This window comes from Drosophila ficusphila, unplaced genomic scaffold, assembly GCF_018152265.1.
Source record: "Drosophila ficusphila isolate 14025-0441.05 unplaced genomic scaffold, ASM1815226v1 contig_256, whole genome shotgun sequence".
NCBI classification, from domain to species: Eukaryota; Metazoa; Arthropoda; class Insecta; order Diptera; family Drosophilidae; genus Drosophila; species Drosophila ficusphila.
Window position 1 is genome coordinate 758973 of NW_025064156.1, and position 13092 is coordinate 772064.

Here is a 13092-nt window from a genome sequence, read left to right on the forward strand (position 1 = left end):
GTTCTCGACACATTGGTCATTCAGAAAAAAAAAAAAAAAAAAAAAAAAAAAAAGTAAAAAAAATTTTTTTAAAACCTTACCCCCCCCCTTAAAATTAACCAAAAGTTATTATGTATATGCCTTTAATAAATACATAACATTCATGTTTTCAAAATTAATTTATTAAAGTTGTTAAATTTAAAAAGTTGTTTCATATACAGTTCGTTTCATTTGGATAGGACACCTAGCAACTTTTATGGTTGATCGCTCGTGGCGAAGACAAAAATCTCTGTTATATTGTGATTCTAAAAAGCAGTTACATTTTTTCATTATTGCTTTCCCCACTTTTTTATTTGAGTTTTTGCACTGCTGCATTGTTTTTTGCATGTGGAAAATCGTTTCATTTGGATAGGACAGTTGTCAGTAATCACTTGTGTTCAGTGCGCAGTTTGTTTAAAACGTTTTTTTTTAATCTTGTGCTATTATTGATCAAATGAAACTAAAATAGGCCTTGAATCAGCACTCCAGGATAAAGATGGGAAAATGGATGGGGAAAATTGATGCATATTTGGATACAGGCCTTAATGTGAGCTAATTCGCCACGAAAATAAAAAAAATCGCAAAATGTTGCACACGATCTATTGGCAGATAATGAAAACTATAAATAAAATGAAGTATCTTTAAGCTTTAGACACCTTGCTGGCCTCATAATGAGCCAAACCGGCGCAGGACATGGTGGAATTTTTCACTATAAGCCGCTTATCTCGAACGTTTAACTTTGTTTTTTGGAGTCCTTTATATTTTTATTTTTTATTTTTTTCATTATCTGCCAATAAATCGTTTGCAACATTTCACGATTTTTTTTATTTTCATGGCGATTTAGCTCACATTAAGGCCTGTATCCAAATATGCATCAATTTTCCCCCATCCATTTTCCCATCTTTATCCTGGAGTGCCAATCCAAGGCCTATTTTAGTTTAATTTGATCAATAATAGCATCAGATTGGAAAAAAAAAAAAAAACGTTTTAAGCAAACTGCGCACTATACAAAAGTGATTACTGACAACTGTCCTATGCAAATGAATAGTTAATTAACAGGTTAAACTTTATAGAAACATAAAAATGTAAAAAAGTAAGCAGATCATGGTCAGTGGCTTCTATGCATATCAAATTTAAAATGCGTTAGATGGCATTTAGGTTTAATCTAGTTTGTTAAAATATTTTTTTTTTTTGTTGGCCCTTATCATAAGAAATTAGTCGTGCAATCGTGGAAGAACTAGGTTTTTAGCGTGTTAAAAGGGGGATAGGAACAAATTTGTAACCGTGTAAGACCGAGTTCGTGCTAAACGAGTCCGTGTTAAGCGAGGGCCAAGTGTATAGTCTCGCAGTCATCAAAAATGTCAAGTAAAATGTATAAGGTTTAAGGGGCACATCTAGTGTGACATTTCAAAAAATCTTTTTTTTTTCTAAAATAAAATAACATATTAAAATTTCAAATCGATATCTCAAATAGTTTTTGAGTTATAACAATTTAAAGAGCAGCCGCTCTCATAAAAGTGCACACGATCATTTTATTTTTAAACGCGTTTTTCTCGAAACAATATTTTCCGAATTTGCTGCAGTGATTACTCAATAACTAATGATCCGATCACTATCAAATTTTTTTTACATGTTCTATATATAGTTCTCCCTACAATGACCTATCGATTTTTTGATCCGATCAAAAATCAAATTTTGGCAGGCCAAAAACTACCAAAATTTTGGTTAAAATTCGATTTTTTTTTTTTTTAAACACCGCCATTTTGTCAATTTTTGATCTTTTTTATTTATCGTAGGTCATTGTATAGACAATATCATCTAGTTTAACGAGAATTTTTCATTTTTTGATTTCATCCACGGAGAGGGCCGAAATCACTGCAGCAGTTAAGGCACTTTTTTTTTTTTTTTGGGCCGTTGGAGATCGGTCCTAACTTAAAAAATATTTAATTTTTTTCTTTAAAAATTTCACTGTATATTCTTAAAACATGTATAAATATATTCTGAAAATTCTAAAATAATTGATCAAATAGTTTTTTTAATAAAAATTCCCAAAAATAACCTTTTTTAGGCCGTTACACTAGTTGTGCCCTTTAAACCAAAAAAATAATAATTTTAAAATGATGAAATTTGATCGAAAAAAAAATTATTAAATAATTATTATTATTAAATAATTATTTAGAAGCGAGAAATAACGAAAATAATTTTTAAATTGAATATCGAGGAACGAAGTAAAATTAACTATTAAATACTTACCTAACGCAATAGGAGTCTTAAAATCAAAGTAGCGCATTAATATTCCGATCGTAAACAAGCTCCGACGAAAGCTTGGTGTGTAAATATTATCGACACTGTAGTTTTTCTGTATAACTTGATTCCGAGAAACATCAAGCACACGATAAAACCTAAGGTAAATACAGAATTTAAAATTAAAAACTGTTTTAAAGGAAGGTATTTATTTTTAAAATATTGCCAAGAGCCTAAATTTTTCTACAGAATTAAAATCAGAACCTTAACAAGAAAGGACTGACTGGATGAAATACAGGAAGTACGTGAGTTCCCACATTGAGCTGACCACCCAGCTCAATATCGAAGCGGACATCGACTGGAAGAGGTACTCGTCACAGCAGCCAGGATCTCAACACCACAACAACATGACGTGCAAATAAAAAAGTTCAAAACCAAACTGCAAATTCGCCATGCTCAAAGCAACGTCTAAATAAAGCCACCCGGAAACTAAACCGGGTTCTGAAGCAAGATGAAAACGCTGAAAACGCACAACTGAGATATATTGAGAAACTCTCTCCAACTAGTGCAAAGCATCCCTTGTGGAAAGCTCACCCAAACCTAAGCTCTCCGGTTGAGCCCGTCTTCCCGATAAGAAACTCTGCAGGTGGCTGGGCGCGCAGCGCCACAGACAGAGCCGAAACATTTGCCTCACATCTAAGGGGCGTCTTCCATTCGAATCCCGCTGCAAATCCTTTTGTTCTACCGCAAATCCAAACTGAAAGTGAATCCATGATAACACCGTTTCGACCGAACGAGATCACCAAAGTCATCCAGGGGCTAAAACCGAAAAAGGCTCCTGGCGGTGACCAAATAACTCCAAAAATAATAATTGAACTTCCAAACTGTGCTATTGAGGTCATCTGTAAACTCTTCAATGGGATCATAAGTCTTGGCTACTACCCAAAAAAATGGAAAAAATCAATAATAATAATGATACCGAAGTCCGGAAAAGATCACACGATTCCGTCCTCTTACAGACCAATAAGTCTTTTGTCATGCCTGTCCAATCTGTTCGAAAAATGCCTTCTAACACGCATATTACCATATATGGGAGCTCATAACATTATCCCAGCCCATCAATTTGGCTTCAGAGAAAAACATGGAACTATCGAGCAAGTCACCAGACTAACATCAGAGATTCGCACAGCCTTCGAACATAGAGAATACTGCAGCGCGATATTCCTCGACGTATCCCAAGCATTCGACCGCGTCTGGCTCAACGGTCTCATGCATAAAATCAAAACACACTTTCCCGGATACACTCATAAATTACTTGAGTCGTATCTCTACCACAGAGTCTTCGCAGTGAGGTGCAACACAACAACATCCGAAAACCATAAAATCGAAGCTAGAGTCCCACAAGGAAGCGCACTTGGACCTACTGTACAGCGGATATTCCCACGAGCGACCGACTACTAACATCCACCTTCGCTGACGATACTGCGATCCTCAGCCGCTCCAGATGCCCAGTCCGTGGTTGCACGGACTACTAATTGGGGTGTTGATCCCAATTAGCCAACCACCTCACGGTAGTAGAGAAGTGGCTATCCGACTGGCGTATCAAAATAAATGAACAGAAGTGTAAACACATAACGTTTACTCTCAACAGACAAACATGCCCTCCGATCTACTTGAATAGCACACAGATCCCCCAAGTCAACGAAGTGACGTATCTCGGCGTCCACCTCGATAGACGCCTAACATGGCGTAGACACATCGAATGCAAGAAACTACATCTATAACTGAAAGCCAGCAGCCTCCACTGGATTATAAACGCCCGATCGCCCATGTGTCTGGACTACAAGGTACTGGTCTACAACTCCACTCTTAAACCAATATGGACGTATGGCTCCCAGCTCTGGGGAAACGCGAGCAAAATTAACATAGACATCATACAGCGCGCTCAAGCAAAGATCCTGAGAACTATCACTGGGGCACCATGGTATATTCGAAATGAAAACATCCACAGGGACCTTGGCATTCTCGCAGTAAAAGATGAAATAGAGAAGCAAAAAGCATCATAAAAGGAAAAACTCTCAGCACAACCAAATCTTCTCGCAAGGGATCTGACTCGGGTTTCCAGAAGAACCCGCCCACAACGTAACAACCTTCCAACCTAGCCATAATTTGTCAGGGCCATTTTTACTGTTTCAGTCTTTATGACTGATAGTTAGGTTATAGTATAAGATTTGATACACTTATTGTTAGTCTCGTAAGGAGAAGATTCAATAAACAAAGCTATGACGATTATTCGTTATTCGTCTATATTTTCGACGACTTTTTATATGACAGCTATATGATATAGTCGCCGACTTTTATGAAATTTAACTCGAAATTTGAGAGTCATTAGAAAACTCTATATGAAAAACAACGATTTTATAATTTTTTTTCGTTAATTTCCGTAAATTCTATATAGATTTTTTGATTTTTCATATGGTAGCTATATGATATAGTTGTCCGATTTTTATAAAAATTTTTTTTTAGATTCAAGGGCATTTAAAAAAATCTATGTGAAACACCGATCCCCTCATTTACAGGCAAGCTTTTGTATATCGAGATATGTTTCACAAAGAACATTTTCAAATTCGCTGTTGCCCAATTGGTTTCATCGCTAACAATCGAAAACGTAAAGATTGCTATAAACATTTTTCCACATCCAACGGACAAGTAGAGCGGCGTTTCCATTCTACACTAAGCGAATTAGCTAACACGGCTTGCTGACACGGTAGAACTCATTCCTCGTTACAAATAAGAGACCCGTCGACGTACTTCATTTCGGAACCGCCGAATTAAAAAAGATTTTAGAAACAAGTTGCAGAGAGCGCAGCACTAGAACAGATTACTGTCTGTTTTGATGTGGGAACAAATCTTGTAAGGAGCAACGTAAGGCTTGCCAACAAGATTATCCCCTTGTACGTTAAGACCATGTAGACATAAAGACCATAAAGACAATAATAGGGGAGAGTGGAGGTAGGTGACGCGCGATCGCGTCAAACAATTGCTGTCATTTCTATCACTAATCAAAGTTTTTGTGCGCCTTTCGCAGCTATTTGCGACCTTACGTTTTCTTGGGAAAAATTTATTGTGCTCCGCCTGTGGCATTGAACTCTAGAAAATTTTTTGTTAACTTAAATAGACGCAAATTATGTTATTTCCACGTATATCTCACGCATTTCAAAATATTCCATTAGCCTGAAAGATGGTTCAACTATCAAAAAACGTGACATATTATTTTCACAAAATACTTTAAATGCAAAGGAATGAATGCTCTTTTAGATTCCTATAAACAGCAGACCCTAACGTCGAATTGTTCAGACATAATAATGTTCAACAAAAAAAGTGGTTCACCTATCCCCACTCTCCCCTAAATAAGATCCTATTTGTACAGTACGCACAGGATTCATTCTCGTTGCAGGACCAGTGCTTTTATAACTGACGTGTGTAGAATTAACTCTTGCTCGTCTTTCACATTTCCAGTACATCCCTGTTGTAGATGCCGAGGTAGTTGTTTAAGGGGAGGTTCTTTTGTTTTTTTTCCGAAAATTAAGCAAACTTTGAGAATTGATTGCGGGAAAATGAAAAGACATACGAACTTATGCTTTCGAACTTTTGATTCGTTGTTTATTAACGATTAAAAAAAATATTCAATATTCAGGAAATTCAAAATGGCGGCTTCAAAATGGCGGATCTCGTAGACCTCTATTTTTCTGCATTGTCGAGTGTAGGGCCGCTGGTAGTGAACCGAAATTATAAATGTAAATTATTTATTAAAATTGATGGAATTTCCTAACATATGCCTTAACCTAAAAACAATCAATTTTGGTAAAAATAAACCAATTTCATGGACGTTTAAAAAAAATTGACTTTTTTTTTTTACTTTGATCTCGTTTAAAAATTAGAAATAAACAATTTTTTATGCCAATTTTAGGTATAAGGCATACAAAAAAGTATATAATATAAAAAAGTAATATAAAAAGTAATCGGATCAATAGAACGACCCCTGTGCGCGACAAGATGTTTGAAAACATGGTTCCGAGAAAAACGCGTTTAAAGTTTTTAGAGCGTACCACAGCGCGCTTGACATGGGTATGTTTGACACGCTCTAGCTCAAGAAATACGCGTCGTATCGAAATATCCCTTGGAACGTATGTATATTCTACACATTTGTAACTTTCATTTTATAAAAAAAAAAAAAAATCAATTTTAAAAAAAAAAAAAAAACAAAAGAACCTCCCCTTAAGGCCAGGTTCCTCTCAACAATTTTGAAAAAATGAAAATTTTTTTTTTCATAAATTGCTACTATATACTTGTCGAAATAGTATAAAATAAGTCCCGAAGGTCAGCAAGGCCGAGAAGTAGGTGTAAAAGAGTGAGGAGCGCTGCTGGTAGTACGGCCGCTCGAACGCCTTAAAAACTTTAAACTGATTTTTCTCCGTACCACGTTTTTTCGCATGGATGACACTCTCATTTCAAAACTATGGCCCTTATCGATTTGAACCAAACGGCATTTTACTCTTAATATGTCTGGCTGTGGCCGGTACCAGAATCAGAAATATTCATTATTTTTTAAAAAAGTTATAAACAATTATAAGTGAAAAAAAGGGTTAAAAAAATTCAAAAGTCCGCCATTTTTTTATTTTTCATGGAAAATTTTTCATTCTGGTACCGGCCATAGCTACTTCGATGCAGAACACGAAACTATTTTGGTTTTTGCATTCAGATAATTATTTTTCAAGTAATCGTGTCATCCATCAACGAATCGGACGAGTTTCAGCAGCCATTTTCAGGACCGCCATTTTGAAAAAAAAAATTTTAAAAATTTTTTTTAGTAATTTCATATACATACTTTCATATATAAAAAAATTGAATACTCAACATTTTTTGTTATGAAAATAAAATTAATTGAAAAAAGTACGTTTTTCAGAGGAACCTGGCCTTAAGGCAGGTGGTTCTCACCTTGTAGGGCCAAAAAATGGACATTTTTAAAAAAAAATTGTTTTGAGAAAACAGTTAAAGATAAAAATCTGAAATTTGTAACTTTATTTGAAAACATATTTATTTTGCGAAAAAAAATTCAAAATTGAAAAACTAAAAAAGGGGCGGGAGAGGGCGTTCCTCAGTTGCAACATTTCGGCAAAAAGGTGTCCCGCTTACGGAAGTGATTCAGCCAAAACGGGTATTCGGAAACACAAAAACCGAAAAGATTCTTAAAGTGTGCAGTACTGTGCATAAAATGAACTAGGATCAGAAAAAAAAATGAAAATTGCAAAAAAATTTCGATTTTCGCGCTTTTTTCTCACTAATTATTTTCTCAATTAAACAGTTTTCAATATTTTTGGATAATCCTAGTTCATTAGTTAAAGGAAACAATTAGGAACATTTAAAAAAATTTGATGACGATTGGTTAACCCCAACGCGTTCAATTACTTCCGTAAGGTCCGAAAACGTGGTTCTGAGATAAACGCGTTTAAAGTTTTGACTTCCAATGACCGGTGCTCGACATGTCCTCCATGTAACTTTTGTAATATTTCAAATTTGGATCTGAAATTTTTTGAGAACATTTTCGGAACATATATCTATACGATAAGCTAAAAAAAAAATCAACTTTTTTTTTGCCACCTTGTGGGGACAAAGAAATCGGTTTTTGTTTTTGCCTTATCGTGCATGTTTAAAAAAAGTGCTCCAGAAATTTCAAATCAAAATCTGGAAAAATACAAAAGTTACAGGCCTTTACATGGAACAGTGTTGATCACCGGCAGTGGTACGGTCCTGGTATCGCATATTAAACATAAGAGAAAAATTTTAATTTGACACTAAAATTGTTTAACCAAATTATTTTTACAATAATAACGCTCGATTTGTGATCAGCGACCCAAAAACCCCGGTATAAACATTTTCTTATCATTCGATTTTGACTATTTTTACGATGTTTTTTCATTGCCAAAACTTTAAATTAGGTTTTCTCTAAGCCATGTTTTTGGACCTAACGAAAGTGATTGAATGCGTTACAATAAGCCAATTGTCATACATTTTTTTTTTAATATTCATCTGAGTTTTTTCTGATAAACTAACTACGATCAGCCAAAAATATTGAACATTGTTTAATCAAAAAAATAATAAGTGAAAAAAAAAGCGAAAATCATAATTTTTTCAAAACCTCATAACTTTTGCAATTAAAATTTTTTTTCCATGATCGTTCATCAGAACATAATACGGAACTCATTAAGAAAGTGTTCGGTTTTTGTGTTTAAGGTAACGGATTTTGACGGAATTACTTTCGGTAGCGGGACACCTACACTCCGACATGCCGCCAATAATGGCCAATCAGTTTTAAAAATTGTTTTCTCTAAATAATAAAGTTGTGTTCACATCCAGAAAATTTTGAGCGTTGTATATTTAACCGTTTTCTCAACGAAAATAACAATAAGTACTGGGTGGTATTTAAATTGTATCAATGTCCGAGGTGAGGCAGGGGGAAAAATAGTTTCGCTGTAATCGGGTATGGCTGCTGAGCCTCTTGTGCTGTCTCGCTAGTAGGTTTGTGTGTGATATTAATCTTGATTTATAGTTCATTTTTTTTCTTTCGATTTCTTCCTTAACGGGTTTTATGTCCAGATCTTTATGGATGTTGACATTCCGAATTTACCAAGGGGCCCCAGTGATTGTTCTCAGAATTTTCGATTGCGCACGTTGGATGATTTCTATATTGCTACTACTTGCGTTGGCCCAAAGTTCGGAGCCATAGGTCTAGATTGGTTTTAAACAGAAGTTTTAAATCTTACTTTATAGTCTAGTTAAAGAGAGGGCGAGAGTTAATTATCCATTGGAAACTGCTGGCCAGAAGTTTTAAGCAGGTCTTCTTTACTCCATGTGGTTCTCTAGGTATGTTGCCTGTCTAGGTGGATACCAAGGTAGGTGGCTTCGCAAACTTGTGGGATCGGTGTATTATTTAAGGTTAAATGTAAACGTTATGTGCTTAGATTTTTGCTAGGTGAATTGTATGCGCCAGTCAGCTATCCACTTTTCTACAGCCACTAGGTGGTTTTGTATATTTTCTGTTGCTGTGTTTTGAGATTTTAAGCGGCAGACAATTGCAGTGTCATCAGCCAAGGTTGATATAACCGTTTGGTGCCTCGTGGGAATGTCTGATGTGTACAGGATGTACAAGATTGATCCTAGAGCGCTTCCTTGAGGAACTCCAGCTACAATATTGTGCTCCTCACTTGTAAAATTTTTACGTCCTACAGTGTAGGACAGTCTATTGGTGTCCGGGGGTCCGGACCCCCAAAATTCCAGACTTTTTCAAATTCCCTTACAGCACACGGTCTTTCAACCATATAAACTAAAAAATTTTTTGATCGGACCCCCCCAAACAAAAAAAAATTTTTGCTATTACAGAAAGATGGAATATTCCTAAAAGCAAGGTCCATTTATGTACTTGTCCACGATATTGATTCTAATATCATAAAATGGGTGCGAGACTAAGGATACAATTCAGGCACTTCAGGACTGTTGATGACATGTGGGCCAAATTTCGTGTCAATGTCATTATCAGTACTATATTTACGCTTGTCTTTTCCAAACGACCAAGAGTGCATCTGTCGATTTTTACAAGGTCTGATTAAATTGAGCAGAGAAGTGCCATCAAATTTTGTTTGCGGAATGAAATTTCATCTGCGGAAACGTTGAGGATGTTGCGGAAGGCCTTTGGTGATTCTACCATGTCCCCGAAAAATGTTTATAAGTGGTACAAAGACTTCCAACACGTCAATGAAGTGAAGGAATTAGTGCTCAAAAATCGTCGGTTGACTGTTAGAGACCTTATTAATATGATCGGAATATCAGAAGGATCTCTGAAAACTATTTTGAAAGACCATTTGGGCCTACGAAAAGTCAAATCTCGTTTGGTACCGAAAACGCTCAATTTCTTACAATTTCTTCGTGACCATTTCGACAAGAATTCGACGCATATCGTTCCGCAACCACCGTATTCTTCTGATTTGGCTCCGTGTGACTTCTGGCTATTCCCAAAACTCAAGAGATCAAAGCGGAATCGACGAGGTCGATTTGGCCTGTTTCGAGGATTTGAAAAAGCGTTGGCATAAGTGTATTTTATCGGGAGGGAATTACTTTGAAGGGGATCAAATTGATTCAGGAGAATAAATAAAGAATTTTCACTTTACAAACAAATTCACCTTACTTTTTGCCCACAGTAGTACATAATAAAGCGATGCAAAAAAAAATTTAACGGCCTAATATTGTGCCAGAAATGTTAGTATCAATTGCTTTAGGAGCTGCAGAGAGTCAGTAGTAGATACTATAGAAAACAGACTATTATAGTCAGAACAAAGTACTCTGAAAGGCTCATGTACGTTATAATTAGATATACAATGATTTAAAACTAAAGGAAAATAATTTCTAGTAAATCTAATCTAACGCATGGTCAATGGGAACTAATGGAACAATGTATTAAACTTTTCAAACCATTCGAAGAGATTACAAAAATAACCAGCTTAGGTATCTTCTGCATCTCTGAAGTGATTACACATGCAGTTACGCTATTAAAATACCTAGGAAAGGCAGAGACAGCTGATAGAGTACCAAATTTAGTTGAAAAGCGATTTAATTTGAAAGAAAACAACAAATATTTGGTCGCTACGTTTCTTTACCCACGCTTCAAAACAAGTTTTTTAGGTGTTGTTCAAGCAGAAAGAGCAAGACAAAAGATTCTTTTCGAAGCTCTGAAACTATGTTGTGAACACTGTGGCAAATGAGATGGATTTTTTTTATCGCCTAAATCGGAAAGCTGATCCTTACAAGTGGTCGTCGCAAATAAAAAACAATACCCAAAACTCTCGAAATTTGCCAAAATGTACAGTGGTGGCCGTAAGTATTTTGTCAAAATAAAAGTGAAATATACTCGAAACCTGAACTTGCTTCTTTTAACTTTTGGTATCGATGGAAAGGTAATTCAAATGCCGTTTGAATGATACCATACTTTTCTCAACTTATTCGATATTTATTGAAAAGGGCCATTTTAAACAAAAAAGTCAAAAAAAAACTTTTTCCCTCGGCTTCAAAACTAAAATTTTTGGATGCAAAAAGTTTCTTTAAACAAAAATAATAGGAACTGCAAAAAGAATTTTTCAAAAATAATTTTTCTTCTTCAAGTTCAATATCTATTAATTAAAATGTATTAGGCTTTTATCACAATGCTTTAAAATTTTCTTCTCTTAGCTCTATACTCTGGGCGACTACGTATGGAACTTGTTACGCGAGGATACCTCTGAAAAAGCCAAAAAAAAATCATGAAAAAAATTCACTTTTAAAAAATAATAGTTTATTGAAAGTAAAAAAAATAATAATATTTTGTGTTAATTATTTTCATAATAATAAGTTCATAAAATTTACCATGAAAAAAGAAATCGTATCACTTAAAAGGTGGCATAGATATTTTTGTGCATAATTTATGCACCTTAACCGAAAACAATCAAAAAAGTAACTTAAACAAAGATTTTGTTATATTTTGTCGCACAGTGTTATTTCTGTAGAGTATTTAAATTTCGGTAAAAAAAAAGTTTAAGGTCACACATCTGACCTCTTTCTCTCTTTGACTTTAAAATAAAGGTCCCATTAAAAAGATTCAAAATAACTGTTTTTCAGTTAGGAATATTTTAGGCTGAAGGTTTTTTTAACGATTCTGGAATTACAAGAAAAAATTCTTGAAAAAATCGAAGGACATCATATAGCTGCCTCAAAAAAAATAAATAAAAACCAAAAAGAAAGCTAGCTTCCGCGTGCAGAAGAAGAAGTTATAGAAGAACGATATAAAGATTTCCCCTCTGAATACGATCAAATTGAATTGAACCCACCCCAAGGGGTAGCGTGCTTGGACGAACTCTGTATATAATTTAGACAGTAGACCTTCCGACTACCTCAAAAGATGCTAATGATACTGTCATTCTAAGTCAATCTAAGTGCCCCATAAGAGCAACGCAACATTTATCAAATAATAATCGATTCTACAGTTCCCATGAGATTATAGCTGGACTAAATGCAAAGAGTTTTGATGTCAAAATGGCTAGGAAAATATTGGATAATCGAAAAAATCGTTAAAAGGTATCGCTGAAGCCGTTCTCCATTGCTACCCATCACATTGTGTCACATCATATTTCCGTTCTGGAATTTTGAAAGGTGCCTTTCACCCCGAACGACCTATCGTTGAAAAAGTCGATGAAATTATGGATAAGATTTTCCATGACCGTCACATAAGCAGCCAAAACCACGCCAAGGAAGTAAACATTAATCATTAAACTGTTTTGAACCATTCAAAGGCTGGCTACAAAAAAAAGCTTGATGTTTGGGTGCCACATGAGTTGTATGTAAAAAATTTAATGGACCTCCTAATGAAAACTTAGTGCACTCTACGCGCAGTCTACGTTGCCTGCGGGGATGCACATTCAACCGAGGCCTGCCCTATAAATAAGGAGAACAATTCTGTCAAACAATGTAGTAATTGTGGGGGAAACCACATTGCAAATTATAGAGGTTGAAGGGTGGACTAGGCCAACATATAATTTCAGCTCCAAACATTTCTCCATATATACCATCGACCACGACCTCAGGAGTTCTTTTTGCACAGCCGTTAAATTAAATCATCGAGACTTACGCCTCAGCCTCTAAGCTAACAGGTCAGCAAGCCACTGTTGATTCAGTGCGGCAACAAACACTAAACCAGAGTCCAGAAGTTACTGCCCAACATATGACATATAACAACTGCCTAATGGT

At 35.4% G+C, this 13092-nt stretch overlaps 1 protein-coding gene across 1 annotated transcript in view; it reads right to left on the reverse strand.

Annotated features, from left to right (window-relative positions):
* LOC108093560 (nipped-B protein) overlaps window positions 1–13092 on the reverse strand; it is a 124837-nt gene that overhangs the window by 13984 nt on the left and 97761 nt on the right. The window contains 1 exon segment of the mRNA XM_043207650.1: window positions 2272–2420. Coding sequence (XP_043063585.1) covers window positions 2272–2420 — 149 coding nt within the window.